The sequence below is a fragment of the Mesocricetus auratus genome, unplaced genomic scaffold (assembly GCF_017639785.1).
Source record: "Mesocricetus auratus isolate SY011 unplaced genomic scaffold, BCM_Maur_2.0 Super-Scaffold_100018, whole genome shotgun sequence".
NCBI classification, from domain to species: Eukaryota; Metazoa; Chordata; class Mammalia; order Rodentia; family Cricetidae; genus Mesocricetus; species Mesocricetus auratus.
The window spans coordinates 20,696,275-20,714,343 of NW_024429199.1; the positions used below are offsets into that span (position 1 = coordinate 20,696,275).

General features: G+C 40.0%; 1 protein-coding gene across 1 annotated transcript in view; it reads right to left on the minus strand.

Annotated features, from left to right (window-relative positions):
• Arhgap18 (Rho GTPase activating protein 18) overlaps positions 1-17,676 on the minus strand; it is a 210,109-nt gene extending 192,433 nt beyond the window's left edge. The window contains exon 1 of the mRNA XM_013110241.3: positions 17,282-17,676. Within this exon, the coding sequence (XP_012965695.1) occupies positions 17,282-17,412 (131 nt within the window). The 5' untranslated portion in view covers positions 17,413-17,676. The remainder of the gene's footprint in view (positions 1-17,281) is intronic.
• Between the last annotated feature and the right edge of the window lie 393 nt (positions 17,677-18,069).

The window sequence follows — 18,069 nt, forward strand, 5'->3', positions numbered from 1 at the left end:
CAAATGGGGGTGGGATCAACACATTTGATTGACAGGATGAAACAGTCTACTTTCCATTTTTTCTTTTCTGCCAGTCAGTGACTATAAAGACATGTGATACAGTGTGGCAGACTTGAACTTTGACCTCAAACCTGACCACCTGAATTGGAAACGCTGGATCCACCAGTAGCAGAGGATCGAATCTCACATGTGGTCCTCTGACCTCCACATGTGTGCTATGAAACATACACATGTATGTACCAACACACATACAAAGAAATTTACTTTAAAAACTGATTGAAGAAGCCAGGCGCTGGTGGTGCATGCCTTTAATCCCAGCAATAAAAACTGATTGAAGAAAAAGAAAGAAAACCAGGTCTACTGAGTCACATCCATAATCGCTCAGCTGTTTTTCTTTTTCTTTTTCCTTCACTTTGTGCAGGGAGGTTTGAGTCAGTCGTATTGCTTATCCTACTTCTGTGCTCTTGAGGGGGAAGGCTGCCGGCAAAAGAGCATTAGTCATCTGCAATTAATTACTCATGCAGTTTTCTAAGCCAGGATCATCTTTCCTTTTGAGCTTTCATCAAAGTATCTCTAAGAACTTTTGAGTGTTAATTATAATATGATCTTGAAGTAATTTTTTTTAGCTTTGATTAAAAATCTTTTGCTCTTTCAGTTACTTTCCTCAGGTGCGGGGCCTGCAGGAGCCCAGCAGGTTAGGTTCTGAAGTACATGAGGCTCCCTCCCTCCCATTTTAGAGATGAAATTTCTGAGACTGTGCAATTAGGAACACACCCAGTTTCACCTGCTACGCAAGAATCATGGGTGCAGTGAATCAGCCCCTTTGCACCCCCAAGGCCTTCTCCACACATATATGAATAATCAAGCCCCCTTTGTCACAGAACTGAGAGTTCAATGAGAAAATCTGAGCAGCAGCTAAGACTAGTTACAAGTGAGTGTGTGATAGGTTAAGGCTCAGATTTCCTTTGAAACCACCCTCCCTCCCAGTTTTGTGGCTTTGTTTGTCACCAAGAAAGACCCTTTCTTACCGTTGCCCCTTGATTATGCCATTTTTCTTCACTGAAAAGTGCTTTCTGAGGGTTTGACTTATTTAAAGGAAAAAGGCTCAGACTAACCCTTCTAACCATAGCCACAACTTGCATTATTTCCCTGGCATTGGAGACATCTTTAAAGGGGAGGTGGATTATATGGGTCTGGTCAAATTAAAGTATCTGATAGGAACATTCAATCTTTGACTCAGCTGCATAATAAGTCTTTAGTTTTCCAGCTTTTATCTACTGCTTCTTATTCCACTTGCCTCCCTGGGTTGTATGCTCAAAAAAGACAGGAGTAATGAAGTGAAGAAATTAAAACTACATGTCAACAACATGGGCCATTGTGTAGAGGGACTTGCCTTCAATCCTGAGGACCTGATTCCCAGGTCCTGTATGTTGGGCAGAGAGAACCAACTTCCCCAAGCTGCCCTCTGAGCTCTACACACATGCCATGACACACACATGTCCATGCCTCCACATAAACCACAGCACACATAATAAATGACTGTAAGAGAATGTCTAAAATTAAATAGTTGAAATAAAGATCAATTGAGTTATACAACCCACAATCTGCCAGTTTCACAGCCTAAAAACAAAGTCCTCTAACTTTTTCTTTCACCTCTGCAGATGGAGCTTGGAAGATTTTTGGCCTGTTCTTTGTGTAATGCCAGAAGACTGTATTCATGATAACAAACATATTGTCATCCAAAATAGCATAGCAATTCATTTCATAGAGTTCACAGGGACAATCCCGGACTCTGTCATCTTTTTCATACATTCAATTTACTATAATTTTGCTACAGCTAGGGCCAGAGTTATTGAATAGACATGATGCCAAGGAGCCCTTTTTGCTTAATCTTCTGCCAAATATATATATATATATATATATATATATATATATATATATATATATATATTTGGCTCTCTGCTTAGATTTATCAAAGTTCCATCCAAAATTGGAAATAATACAGAGTTTCATATTAGAGAAATAAAAGGTCAGGCATTTCTGACATTGGTTATTAGTCTGAATTCAATGAGACACTTAGAAAATAAATTCTACAACTGTTTGAAAGTGTTGCTGGGGGGTATAAATATCACCATCTCTTTTGTTCTCATGCGCCATCTAGTGGTCATCAGGGGATTATTTCATTGAATTTTCATGCGGGATCCTGGCTAGGAAAATGAAAGCCTGATTTAACAAAGACCACATCTATCTAGTTCAATGCCCTACCGTTGTTTTTCCCCCATGAAGCTAAGTCTCTGCTTTCTGGTGGTGTGAAACAAAAGTAATTACTAATAAACCAGGGATTTGACTTTATTTGGGGATTTTGATGGACAGTCTTTGACTTTTACTGTTCATCATTATTAACCAAATACTTTCAGCAGAACAAAACTAAGAAACACACAGTGTTCGCTTAAAAATATTTAAGCAATAAGGGTCTAGAGAAATTGCCCACTGGGCAAGAGAACTTGGTGTTCAAGAATGAAGATCCGAGTTCAGCTCCCAGCACCCATGCAAAAGTCAGACACATGCCTAGAACCCAAGCACTGTGGAGGCCAAAGACAGGAGACTGGCTAGGGTTTCCTGACTGCCAGCCCAGCAGGGTGGGGCCCCATCTCAGGGAATCAGACACAGCAGGAAATGCAGTGTTGCAGTGTTTAATCTAAAATAGCATACATAGCACCCAATATCTTCCTGTGGCCTCTGCATGTTCTCTCTCTCTCTCTCTCTCTCACATGTGCATACACACTCCACATCGTATATACACATGAAAAGAATTGAGTAATGGAGTGGTGTTGAAATTAGACCAAGAACTGAGAATCTGGGTAATGTATACACTTTATTCAGATGCAGTTCATCATGTATACAATGGATATCATATCTACCAGCTATCTGCCATGGCTACCTCAGAGAACTGTCATGGAATTTTTTTTGAAAGAATACAGAAGTGCCTAATAGAGCCCATAATCAATGATAGTATCAACTAGCAACAGTCATCTTTAACACTGAAGGAATGTTGTGACCCATTCGGACAGCTCAAACACAGGCTGTTAATTAACTATAGCTGCTTTCCTTCCCAACATTCTTCCCCTGAGTTATTGTAGTACAGTGTCACTGGCAAGAATGATGGCCTCCTAAGCAAGTGTGAACTCAACCCTATCATTCCTCACTCTTACTGGCTAAGTGACCTCAGGCTCTACATTTAACTCTCTATGGGGGGCATTTCAACATCTGTCCAATCAGGCTATAATACCTTCCATAGATTCCTGTCATTGTCTTTAGTCTTGTGATTTTGAAGTGTATTGACACATGTACCTCACCTACCATAAGTATCTCAGCCACCATATTTAGAATTTCCTAGGTATTTGCTGTAATCTTAAAGCAAACAACAAAAAGTAATTTATTTGGCATATGTACTAATAATCCTGCTCATGAACCAATATTTAACAAAATCTAAATTCAATAGAAGTCTGCTAACTACAACGGTTGAGTTCCTTAATCACAAATAACTAGAAGAATATGTTAGGTTGTTTCTATCATATTCTTCTAAGATAATTCTTGATTTTGAGACAAGATTCCATCATGTAACTAAGGCTAACCTGAAATTCGAGATCCTCCTGCCTCACCTTCCTGAGCAGTGGGATTACAGGCATGTAGGACCACACCCAAATAAGATATCATCTTGTTGAAAAATCTTTTTGTAATAAGTATTTGGTTATAACAATAATCATCATTTTCCTTTATCTTTGCCCTCTACTCCCTGCCATACTTGCCCTTACTGTTATTCCCACAACAACCCAGAAGGCAGGAGAGCATGACCTTTCTACAGTGTATGCACAATGCAATGTAGCTGTCTACACATGATACAATGTGGCAATCTACACACTATACAATCTAGCTGTCCACATACCATACAATGTGGCCATCCGCGCATGATACAATGTATCCAGCTATATATATATAATGCAATGTAGCTGTCTATATACACTACAATGTAGCTGCCTACATACACAACAATGTAGCCACCTACATACAATAATGTAGACTTCTATGTACACTACAATGTAAACTTCTACATACAATACAATAATACAATGTAGAACTTTTACATAATACTGAAGTCTTAGAGGAGTAAGTTCATATACAACTAGTATTCATGAGGCAAGAGAAGGAACAGGCTTAAATATTGATAGTAATAAACTTCTAACACTTTGTTTTTATTTTTCTTATCAGGCAAACATAGTCATCAGGCAAACATAGTCATAAGAAATATGAAGATAGTAAAATGAGTGTAATCTTCCATGCTGTAGCATTTGTCTTTGCTTTATTTCCTGTTTCTGTGATTTAAAAAAAAAACCCTGGCAAAAAGAACTTAGGAAAGAAAGTGTTTATTTTAGCTCACAATTCCAGGTTACAATCCATCATTGCAGAGGAAGTCAAGATGGCAGGAACTTGAAGTGGCTAGCTTTTTCACACACTCATACGGTTTCAGATCTTCTACCTAGGGAATGGAACCACCCATAGTGCACCATCCTCCCACATCAATTAATATAATTAAGACAATATTGCACTGACATGCCCACTGACCAACCTGGTCTAGACAGGTCTCAGATCCCTTATTGAGACCCTCTTACCAGGTGACTCAAGAGTGTATCAAGTTGGCAATTACAGCCAACCACCATCTCTCTTTCTTGATATACCTCTGACATTTAGAAATGAACTATTTGATACCATAGTACTAGCATTATAGACAGCATTGATCTCAATTTAAGCCTTATAAGTCATGCTGCTCAGCTTTACAATGACTTGATCAAGAGTAGTTTATGACATAAGAAAATGAAGCTCTTAACAAATGAACACATTGTCTAGTATGTATATTTGGAGAAAGGAAAGAAAAGGAGGACATTTCTATACTTCCAGGAACATCTGTAGGATCCATAATCTTTCATATTTGAATTCTCTTTTTAATATTCACAACTCTGATATGCCCTTAATTCGTTTTCTCAGTGTGTGTGTTTGTGTGTGTGTGTGTGTGTGTGTGTGTGCGTGTGTGTGTGTACAGGCATATGTGCATGTGAGAGATAAACATGTGATATGTGGTCATGTATATGTGCATATACACATTCTTGGGCATAACTGTGGGTGTGGGCATGGAACAGTACATAGGGTCAGAGGACAATCACCTTAAGAGTTGGTCCCTGACTTCTACTGTTTGAGACATTGTTCACCACTGCAAAATACAGTCTAGCTGACCCAAGAGCTTCTGGGAATTCTCCTGTCTCTGTCTATCTCTGCATATAAACATTAAGATTCCAGATGCATATTACCAAACCCAACTCTATGGGTTCTGAGGATTTGAAATCAGGTCCTCACACTTGTACAAGTACTTTTCCATAGAGTCATCTCCTCAGTCACATTCTCTAATTTTAATTCTTTTTACATTTTATTTATATATTGTAGATGTGAGTCGATATGGGTATGAATATGTCATAGCATGAATGTGGAGTTCAGAGAACAACATTCAAGGTCATTTCTCTCCTTCCACCATAAGAGCCCCAGGGATTAACAGGTGGTCAGACTTAGCAGTCAGTATTTTTATCCACTGAACCAGTTACCAGCCTTCATTTTCTAATTTTTGATTGACAAAATTAGATCATTTATCATTTATAGTTTGTTTCAAGCTATGTATACATTGTAGAACACCTAATTAAGTTCATTAACATGTGAATTATCTCAGACTTATCTTGTGGTGAGAATACTTAAAACTACTGTTAGCAATCTTAATATAGTACATTATACTTAACTACAGTCATCATATACAACAGATCTCTTAAACTTATTATTTTTTTTTTTGGTTTTTCAAGACAGGGTTTCTCTGTAGCTTTGGAAGTTGTCCTGGCATTCTCTCAATAGACCAGGATGGCCTTGAACTCACAGAAATCCACCTGCCTCTGTTTCCCTAGTGCTGGGATTAAAGGTGTGAGCCACCACCTCCTGGCCTTAAACTTATTCTTACAAAAGGAAATTCTGTATTCTTCAACTGTCATCTCATAAAACCCATCCTCTTTTCCTACTTGGCCCACTCACACCTACCATGCATACTTCCTTCTCTGAGTTTGGTTTTTATCAATCCCCCTTTTAAAGATTACACACAGCATTTGCTTTTCTATGCCTGGTATATCTCGCTTATTGTAGTGTCCGGTTAGGTTCCTCCATGTTCTGCCAAGAACAAGAGTTTTCTTATTTGAGGCTGAGTAGTAAAACACTGCATTTACACTACATGCTTTTTGTCCTACTGGTGAGCATACTGGCTAACACCATGTCTTGGATACCATGAATAATCCTGCTATGAGTGTGAGAATATAGACATCATTTTGCATCCTAGCTGCACAATATCTTGATATATTCCTAGTGGTGGAATGGCTGGACCATACGGCAGTTTATTTTTACGTCAAGCAACCTCTGAATGTTTTCCATAACAGTTGTACTAAATTACATTCCTACTATGATGTGTTAATATTACATTGTATTGTCTTTCTCTTGATTTGCCAAAATTCAGGTTCTATGAATTCCATGAAATTAAGAACTATGCTTATCTTATGTAACCTCTGTATCATCTGTACCTAGTTTGTATAGCTACCTAGTATGTATATGGTGGGTACTCAGAACATGATAAACTCTGGGTAATTTTTGACCCTTACCCTTGGCTGCTAGTCATTGTCCTTTCTGCCTCTCTACTCACTATGGTCAGTCTCCTTGTGCCTCTGTCTGAAAAGTCTTAACAATGGTAGACAATGACAATTTGGAATTACCTGACAGCCCCTTGCTTCTGTGCTCTGCAGTTGCACGCCCTCTGAACATGTGACCATCCCTCTAGGCAAGGCACATTTCAGGAGGATTATGTATCTTGTGAAATTTCTTTCTCACATGTCTTTTCATAGATGAGACACTCTCATTTAGAATGTGAGCTTCACATATTTCCCAGAGTTACAGGTTTCATTCTGTGTTGTCACTTCCATATCCTACATAATCTGCCATCAAGAGATGCATATAATCTACACTTCTGTAATAACCCTTGCTTTCTGAAGGATAAGTGGCCATCATTACATACTGTGAGAAACAGACTAACCCACAACCTCAATACACTTCAGAGTACCCTCTCACGTGCTGTTTGTTCTGGTTAGATCCATGCCAAGATTGTACCAAAAAGGCACTAGACTAACCAGCAGGGGCATCACATAGTTTATATTCTCTAGTTATCTCATCTGAGACACATGAAGAGAACAGTAGTTGGCAATAAGCTGATACTTTATACCATGACCTGGTTTGTATAACCAACCATCACCGAGTCTATCTATAAGCACAAGCCACATAGAGTATCATAGCCCTCTCAAGGAACAGCAGTGACCACATTAGACATGTCAGACTTGCTGATACCATCACATAGAACCATCCCATACATAGGTGAACTGTACTTACTCTAAGTGCAGACTTTTCCTATTTTATCCTGCATTTCTGTCTTGGTATCACAAGCCCCCCTCCCCAACAACCTAGACAAATCTCTTGTTCTATCAAATCTTGTGCATAGCTGGGCACAGACCTTCGGCCTTTGCAGATCTTTACAGTGGAAGGCAGAAATACATACACAGCCATAACCACAACCAGTGAGTTTCTAATATAGATTCCTGGGTCCAGTTCCAAGAAATCCTGATTCGGTTCAGATAGATAGATAGATAGATAGATAGATAGATAGATAGATAGATATTTTATCTGTTTATCCACCTAATATCTAGGAAATACACTTGTATTTCTGAAAAACTATTTGGTCTCTGCACTTCTTCTAAACCACCATTCAACCATTTCCCTCATGTCAGGATTCATCTGAATTCATCCTAGGAATATAATGATCTAAACTATAGGCCTATAATGATGCAAAAGTAATAGTAGATACTTTATTTTGCTGTCAGTAAGACAAAGGTTCATTCATTTGTTCAATAGGCATCATACTGAAACTCTACAGGGACTTAAAGATACATAAGAAACAGTTAATACTGGCAAAAATAACCTCATTAACTTATGGACACTATCCAAAATAAAAATGCAGAGTTCCTCATTAAGAAAGTTATAAGAACTTTAAGAAAGCAAGAGCAAAGCATTAAGTGAAGTACAGACTGCATCTATGCATAAGTAAAATCCCATTCACAAAGCAACTCAATCACCTAAAATACTTCCTCTGAATAGAGCAAAAAACAAAAGTCACAATTTTGTTCTCTATACAAAGAATGCATTTACATCTACACCCATGGCATTGGCCTAGCCTATAAAAGGGATGTATAATTTCTTGACTCAGAAAATTGACTATTATAACAGGTAAATAGTGATGATTTAATCACAATATAGTCTTGGTCCTAGGAAACATTTTCATCAGTCTTTCCAGATGACATATTCACTGAATCTTGCACTGCTAGTTGGGTGTCCTTAAGACTGTACCAACATGGACATGGGGGTGCATATCTTTAATCTAGGCACTTGAGAGGCAGAGGCAGATGGATTTCTGTAAATCCAGCCTGATCTACATAACTAGTTTCTGGCCAGCCAAGGCTACCTAGTGATACAAAACAAAAACAAAGCCCACACAAACAATAACAATAACAAAACCTTAAGCCACATTAAGAGTGAGAATAGTGAGTTAACATTCTCTCTTGCTTAATGATTGCTCTGGGGACTACATCTCCCTAGAAACCATGGACTGAAGAAGCCAAGGGCATTGGTGTGTGTCTAAGTCCCAGTTAGATGGACTGGAGCAGATGGATTTTTATAATGCATGAGAAAGAGATTGAGAAAACATATAAATGCCCTAAGTCCCCTCCCCAAAGAAAGCCTTTAGGAAGAAAAGCCCCTCTTTATAGAGCAGAACAAAGGTCTACCCTTAGCAACAGTTTCCAAATATCATTTTTTAATCTTAATAAAGTACCCAATAAAACATGTAAATTTTCACTGAAACCATCCAGGGCAAAACTTGAATTAATCCAAAAGTACTTAATACATGGGCCCTTCAAATCTATAGATCATTGTTCTTGTTTAGCCATTCATCAAGTTTATATTCCTATACTATACATCCACAATCATGATTCATAGTATAGAATTACATATCTCATGGAGTTGGTAGTTATTTAGTTGTATGTGTATTTGGTGACCTATAAACCAAAGTTTCAGTAACTATTCCTAGACTTTAAAGAACAAATATTTTTTAAAATGTAATATAGGCCCCAGCATGTCAGTAATGTTGGCTCTTCATACACAGAACTTGGAAGCTTAGTATGTAGTTCACACTTGTCAGGCACTATGCTGGCTGACACCAAGGCATTGGTATTTCTACATTTCTTATTTCATTGTTGCTTTTCCTTATTTGTATTCTGACATAATATTCAGATTCAAAGAGTTATAAATAGCAGCAACCAAAAAATTAAAATGGAGGCTGGAGAGGTGACTCTGGGTAAAAATGCCTCACAAGCATTGAGTACCTGAATTTGGATTTACAACAACTATGTACAGCCTGTGTGACACCGTCCATTGTTGGGGGCTGGGTAGGGGAGAGGCAGATCCTGGGGGATCGTCTACCAGCCAACCTAGCCAAAACTGTGAGCTGCAGGTTCATCAGAAGATACTGTCTCAGAAATAAGATAAATACCTAGGAAGGAGTAAATACATGTGCACTTGCACACATATGTAACCCCACATACACATGCATAGAAATAGAGACATTTTAAAGAGCAATCTAATAAAGAAACAAACACTAAGTGATGGAGTATGTGAATCCTGTGGTAGAAGCTAGAAACTAATCTCCAAGCAAAAGTTCATGCAGAGCACAGAACCCTTAACTGTTCAGAGGAGAGGTGAGCTCTCCCATTAGCAGTGTGGGAAGAACCAAGAAGACTTCCCCAATGCCATTTCCTCTTCCAGAAGCCAATTGGCGTTGTGAACTCTGTGTAGGAATGGCAAATGTGAACCTCTCATGTCCCCTTCAAGAGAAAGTCTCACTCCCTTTTCAGGAAAGGGGAAAAGGAGTTTCACATACAGAACCACACACAATGAGATATAGGTTTCCAAATTTACTCTGAAAAATGGAAAGACTATCGTGTTACTGAATATGGCATGCTTTTCAGATGATGGCTATATTGAAGTTTGCTGACAAATCCAGTAGCCACACTACAAACAGAAACCCAGTTTAAAGTGTTTCTTACAATTAATTATGTAATGAAATCCCTACCAAACTGTTGCGTCAAACCTACAGTCAAACATCGAAAGCACACCTGAGCCAAAACCCATATAAGGGCTAGTTGAGAAAGCAAGCCAATTGTACTCTAGGCTAGCAGTTGTCAACCTGTGGGTTTATACCCCTTGGGAAACCTTTATCTCCAAAAATATTTACATTCCAATTCATAACAGTTGAAAAATTATAGTCATGGAGGAGCAAGGAAAATAATTGTATGGTTGGGGGTCATCAGCACATGAGGAACTATATTAAAGGATTGCAGCATTAGGGAGGTTGAGAACCACTGCCCTAGGATCAGTCTCTTTAAAATGCAGGACATCCGTGGAGCTCCGGATTGGAAAAGCCCAAGCTGAGTCTTAAAAGGAGTTTTAGAAAACAGCTTTGTAAACTCCCGAGGTGATTCTGGAGTACACCTCAGAGCTCTGGACCACTGTTCTAGAAGCAGCACCTGGAGACCAGAGCCAGCTGAGAACCGATACCTAATGCAAAGTAGATCATCACTCAGGTGTGGTCAATTAGGGACGCTGGGGCTCTAGGGGACCAGGGGTGATGCTACCAGCTTTTAGGTGATTACAATAACTAAAACAGAACTATCAGACCTTGTTCTAGCTTTTTTTTTCTATATTCACAATCAGCATTAACATTAGCATTTGTTACTCTATAAAAGTTGTCACTTTGAAAATGTCCTTAGTCATCACTCCCTACCCTGATCTTAGCTTGCTGCTCCTTCCTCAGGTCACAGCAAAGGTCAGAGAACTTCAGCTAAAACGTCAGCATTTTCTTCTTTGCAGGTCATATGACTTCCATCATACTCAAATGTATCCTACACAATTCAGAAGTGAAAGAAAGCAGTTTGTTCTGATAATACTTTATTTACAAAAAGAGCTATCAGGCCAGAGTTAGCCCCAGGGCCATAATTCATCCAACTCCTAAGTTTAAGAAAATAATGCAGAACAGCACAGGAAGGAAAAAAGCACAAAACAGAGCAAAACATATGGACTAACATCAAGACATGAGTACTCTCTTGTAAGCACAAACTTCTCCAGTCTGGAAGCTGATGAGGAATAGACTCGAGAAAAAGTGTTCAATGTCATTTGGCCACTTAACGGTTTTTCACCAATAACTATCAGTTAGGTGCAGCCACACGCATAGAGCTGAAGTCACATTGACTGGAGTCTAATAGAAGAAAATCTTTTTTGTTTTGTTGTTGTTGTTGTTTTTCGAGACAGGGTTTATCTGTGTAGCTTAGAAACAATGCTTAAATATTGATCACATTGTTCTCCAAGTGAAGACATGGTGGCACCAAGCTCTGTAGTTACAAAACAGATGACATTAGGCCTGTGTTAGAATCAGTGTGTAAGTGGTGATGGGTCTTTAATCCAGCATTTAACAGGTAGATCTCTGTGAGTTCAGGGCCAGCCTGGGCTACAGAGCAAGTTCCAGGACAACCAGGGCCACACAGAAAAACCATATCTGGAACTCCCCCCCAAAAAGAAAAGGCTAAGTGGGCTAGTGCACACTCACAATTACAACACTTGGAAGCCTTAGCTCGAAGGGTCACAAGTTCAAAGCCACTCTCAAAAACAAAACAACAAAAAAAGAGGAAACAGAGTTGTGGGGGGCATGTACCAGTGCATGGGAACATAGCTCAGTGGTAGAATGTGTGCTTAGCATGCATAAGGCCCATGGTTCAATCCCCAGTACCACATTTTAAAAAAACAAAAACCTTTTTGTGAAAGATGGTAACATGACCCACAAGAGGGAATGGTCTGTTTTATTCGAAATAAAAGTTTTTTTTTAAAAAGAAAAAAAAAACCAAAAGAGGTTAAAATTCCTAACTGAGGCAGGGAATACAATATGAGGAATAGCTTGGGTTACCAATACTAACTGTGCTCTTTATGGATGCTGACTTTCAGATATCTGAAGACAAACCAATGCTGCCTTATTTCATAAAGTAAGTATATGAAAAGTCATTCCAGCTTGAAAATGCAAACAGCTAATTTTTAAAACAACACTCCAGACAAGATATATCCTCAGTGCATTGGTTCGATTGCATAACTTCCCTCTCTACTACCATGCATTATTCATTCATGCAGCAGCCACAACTTCCAAGTGTGAGATACTCCAGTGAATTCTGCTGTGCTTTAAAAATTCAGGCTCCTTCCCATTCCCCATGATCCCCTTCTACTCCCCGACTTCTTTGGTTATTTCAGGTTATATACTCAAACCTAAGGACCCAGAAGTAAGATCCACAAGTAAGAGAGAATATGCTGTACTGTGGTCTGGGTTACCTCACTCAGCATAGCATTTTCTAGTTCTATGAATTTACCTGTAAATGTAATTGATTCTCCTTAACATGAAAAGGAAGCTTCATCCATGAAATCTCAACTACATGGTTGCCTACATAAAACCTACGCAATGGTGTCCCCAATTGACATGGCAACTTAGATGGCAGAAATTTCACAAGGTCCCTAATGTAGATGAAGAGCTACAGACAATCAATGGTTGCTGAGTGAGGGAGAATCAATTTCTCTCCAGGGACAAGCTCCCTGATAGGTTATCCTATCCCAAGTACATACTCTTGCATGCAAGTAATGCTAAACAGGACTCAGTAGGTTATTTGTTTGTATGTGGATGCATACATGTAATGATATAATTAAAGAAGATATGAATTTGAGAGCAAGTGGGGGATACAATGAGGAGTTGCAATAGGGATGAGAGTGGTAATTATGTAAATATAGTAATTGAAAAAAATTTTAAATTTAAAATAAAATAGAAACTCAGTTTCTGCAACCCATGGCTGGCCTGGTCTCCTACATCTTCATCTAATGCACACATGGGTCCTCCCTCTTCACCCTGCTTACACACATTACTAAACTTCCTATTTCAAACACACACATTGACTCTATTATGGTCACACTATATTATCCAAGGAACTCCACTGCATGTAACAGAACATCTCCATAACAAAGACAAAACAAACAAAAACCACAGGACTATGTTCCCTGATTTTAACTCTACTCCTAGACCAACCCCAGCTCGTAGTGTGCATAGAGGTGGGCTTGTGGGGGAGGGTTGGGGTAATGTTCTGCTAACCTGTCTAAAGCTATATTCCATGCTACTTCTTAGCTCTTCATAGCTCCAAGATAGTCCAAATATTCAGACTCTGAGAGGACTAGAATGTTTGAAAGCTGCTAGCTGTGACCTTTACTGCCGTAGAGAACCAGGGCCTGACTTTCTCAAAGCTCAGTGTGTGTCAGTGTTCTCAGACTGGAATCCCAGGAGTGACAATCTGAAAGTCCTGACTGGAGCTAACAACCTTCTTGAGAATGACATGGACTTCCTAGCAAATTTGGACACAAGTATATCAATCCTAGAATTCATTGGATATTTCAGGTTTCTTCCCTAGATTTCAGTTAGCATTTATTTCTTATCCTGCATAGAAGCAGTTAGTTCTTTATAAACACTAAGGTGAAAACTAGGGGATTATCTAAGCAATAGAAAATTCTGTCTTTGAATCAAAAATAAGCCAGCAAAGAACCAGGAATAAAACCTTGCATGCTTTACAAATATAATTAATTAGTTATCTTAACCTGACTGAAAACACTTGATAAAGGACTTAGTCATGAAAGATATAGACTTCCTTAATGAAACAAAACCACTTTTATTCATGAAGACTTTTAATGAAACTCTTCGGATATTTTCCTTGTCCAGGATTTGAGAATGGAACTTAAGAATGAATTTAGCCATAGCTAAATTTTGCTCTCGTACTGAACACTGGTTAAATGCATCTCAAAAAACAAACAAACAAAAAAGGTAGAAATAACAGAGTCAGGTCCACCTTCTCATACAATGAAGGGCAAGGGAAGTATGCTCTTAATTGTGTTAGGACTGAAGATCTGGTCCTATTGAGTTGCTAAGAGAAAATGAAATGCACACCATTTCCAGCCCTTGCCTCACAACTTAATTCACTGTAGTAAACCTCACGTCCTTCTCTGGTGGTTTTGGAGACACACTAATGGAGCCTGGTGAGGATGGAACTTAGTAAGTGAGATGCCTCTCCCCCTGAGCAGTCTCCCAATCTTTAAAAGGGGAAGCACTGCATAGCTTGACTCCTCCTGTGTCATAATTAAAGCATGGTGAAAGAGGAGGTGGGAGCCAGAATCATTGCCTGTCCTGCACATCCAAATATGCAGATAACTTCACAGTTTTATTCTTCCTCTTGATGATGATATTCTAAGTGACTGCTTACAACCTAGTATAACAGGACATTGCATGCCAAACTTCATCCAGGACAGTTATTGCTAAGTAAGGACTTAAACATACACTTTCCAAAAGCCATTGACCCACAGAGGGCAAGAAGTAGCCAAGGAAAGGGTCTGGGAGATGACTTTTTATTTTGTGGTTGTTGTTTTCTCAAGTAAGGTATTAAGTCATTGGGGGCTTCTGAAAAGTGTATGGCTTTATGTTAACTAAACAGAGGGGCTTGTGAATGGAGACCTTGGAGATCTACAGTGTGAGCAAGTCAGAGGCCAGGGTTTACAGGAGATTCCTGGTGGATTTTGTAGGGTCACGCATAAGAATGCTCATAGTGGGGTTGCTGCTAATAGTATTACCTGTGTATTTACAAAATCATCATCATCATAATGAAGACCAGGAGGGCAGTATGGGCTTCCTCCAGAGACACCAAGCTATAAAAGACCTGTCTTTCTTTTGTGCATTGAAACTGTTTAATTCAATTCAGTTAGGGTTCTCTACTTCAGAACAAACTAGAAACAGTGAGTTTTAGCCCCCTCCCTAGAGGAAATGTGCTCATCTCTGCCTTTTGTCCCTTTTCATCTAGTTTTGGTACAAGGTGTTGACTGGCTGCAATCATTATCCTTAATTGGCCCTTTTCAAGGCTGAGCTCCTCTGTGGCCTGGCCTACCTGCCTTAATTTTATGTGTCAGGTCCATGTTCACAACTTGTATAGGTCTGCTGTGGAGAATGGCAAGTGCTTATGGGGAGTGTTAATTCCATAATACAGCAGGTGCTAAAGCAACAGCTGATTGTGTCAAGAGTGACAGTGTCACTTGTTTATGGTTAAATGTGCCCACAAAGGAGTGCATCCTAAGTAGTAGCTGGTGTTTTCATGAAGACTTTCAAAGCCTTGCCCACAAAGTCCAACTTTTCCCCAACTATTAACCACTGAGCATCACGTGCAGACATACTGCTCTCTTCCTCTTTATCTTTCAGTTTTTCTTTTTTGTTTTAGCTTTGATAGGAAAAACTCCAATAATTGGAGTGTAAGTTATTAATGTTTATCATTTAAGTAAGAACGGAAGACATCTAATGTCAAAGTAGGAAGACAGCATCTTCCTGCCCGACTGATCAGGTTGCTAAAGATCAGATAATACTCACAAAGCTATCCCTGCTTCATTGGCTTACAGAGTGCTTCCTTCTTTCAGTTTTTTAATAAATTTTATTTAAACTGGAAACAATCTTATTTTACATATCAATCCCAGTTCCCTCTCTCTCCTATCCTTCCATGCCCTCCACTGACCCCCCATCCCATCCCCCGTCCACTCCCCAGGGAGAGTGAGGCTTTCTATGAGCGATCATCAAAATCTGTCAAGTCATTTGGGGCAGGGCCTAAGCCCTTCCCTGTGTATCTAGGCTAACAGAGTATTCCTCCATGAGAAATGGGCTCCCGAAGTCCTTTCATGCACTAGGGATACATCCTGGTTCCACTGCCAGAGGCCCCATAGGCTGGCTTCCCAGTGCTCCTAGATGACACCCTCCAAGTTCAGGGGGCCTGGTTTGGTCCCCTGCTGTCAGACTGGAGTCCACGAGTTCCCACTTGCTCAGGTCAGCTGTTTCTGTGGGTTCCCCAGCATGGTCTTGACCACTTTGTTCGTCACTCCTTCCTCTCTGAAACTGGATTCCTGGAGTTTGGCTCAGTGCTTAGCTATGGATCTCTGCTTCTGCTCCCATCAGCTACTGGATGAAGCGTCTAGGATGGCATTTAAGGTAGCCATCATTCTCATTATAGGGGAAGGGCATTTAAGGTATCCTCTCCACTATTGCTTAGATTCCTAGTTGGAGGGGTCATCCTTGTGGATCTCTGTGCAATTTCCTAATGCCAGATTTCTCTTTAAACCTATAGTGGCTAGCAATGGAAGTTGTAGCTGCAATTAAATGGCCATTTGGAAACATTTTTCTTTGGAAATGTGTGTTTGGTTTTATTCAAATGCTTTTGGTTTAAGTTTCAAAAGCCTACCATTTTCGTGCTTTCTTCATATGAAGAGCCATCTGGAAATATGCTTCCACAGTTTCCAACACACACACACACACATACACACACACACACACACACACCTGCATTTGCAAAATGACCCTTTACTTTTCAGCTGATGTCTCTGCGGAGTTTTGTACAAAAAGGTACGTGCTTATTTCTCAGAAATAGATCAACACTTTTGACAGCAATAAAAACATCAGATAAGTGCAGTGTGCACCGAGTCTGCTTCAATTCAGTGCTGAACAAGTTAATATTGAGACAATATCAGCTGTTCTCTTTTTGGCTGCGATGGTAATTATTTGGAGGGTTTGTGTTTGTGTTTGTGTTTGTTTTTGTTTCAGTTTACGAGTATTGCATGAAGTTCCTTTCCTTTAAAAAAAAAAGAGCAGGAATCTTCATTCTTTTAAAATAATAAATTACTTTAACCTGATATTGCAAATGGAAAGTTAAATGGCAGGGTCAAGACAAAATTCTACCAAGGTGGTTGTCAGGTAAGGAGTCCAAAGAGACAGAAATCAAAAGGAACAAGAATGCTGTGTTTAATCTCCATCAGAAATGATTTTTTTTAATCCTGGAAAGATTCCTTCCCCAGTTTCCTTTAGGAACAAACTACTAACGCTGGTGTTCAGCCACTCCTCAGAGACCTGCCAACCCTCAAGTTACCAAAAAACGTGCAGAGATGCTCTCCTTACCTGTCGTGAAAACAGTGCACCAGCCTAGTCAATGCTGTAACCGTCTTCCGCAGGTCCTGAGCAAGGGACCCCGGAGTCCCAACAAGTGAGGAAATGTGATCATGGGAAAACATGGTCATTGAGTGCTCCATGAGAGTCGCTTTACTCCGGACGCGATAACCCTTCTGTGTCTCTCACCGGGAGCCCCTCTGGCTAATCGGGAACGGGAACCTGTCATTTCTGCTCCATCATCCACACCGCTGTTTTAAGGACTGCGGGCGGGCACGTGAGAGGAGGAAGACCCGCAATCACGGAGCCTGCACACGCTTCAGCTGGGTATTCCGAAGACCTCTGGCTGCTCTGCTGCCGCTGAGGACCCAAGCCAGGCGCCGTGCAGCGATCGGCTTTCCAGCAAGGAACAGCAGCTGCGCACAAGCCGGCTCCCTTCAGTTCTAGTGCTAGCTAGCTGCTGTGCCAAGGGAAGCTCTCAGAAAGCGGCCGTCTACTGAGCATGCTCAGGCCCCAGCTGTCTCTCCAGGGCCTGTCAACTGTTGACATCTCTCTCTCTATATATATATATATGACACCGAGGAAGTGGTACAAGATGAGATTCGGTGGAGGTAATTTTCAATTTGGGCATGACCTCCGCCCCCACCCTTCCGCTGTGAAAGGAAAACAAAGATGCCCTGCTGTGGATTTAGCAATTCTTTTGACAGGTTGACAGGACCGTTTTGGAAGCTATCAATAGCTTTTAATCTTAAATGTCCCTGTGCAATTAAATCGCCCTTGAGGTCAAGCGCCCTGGCATT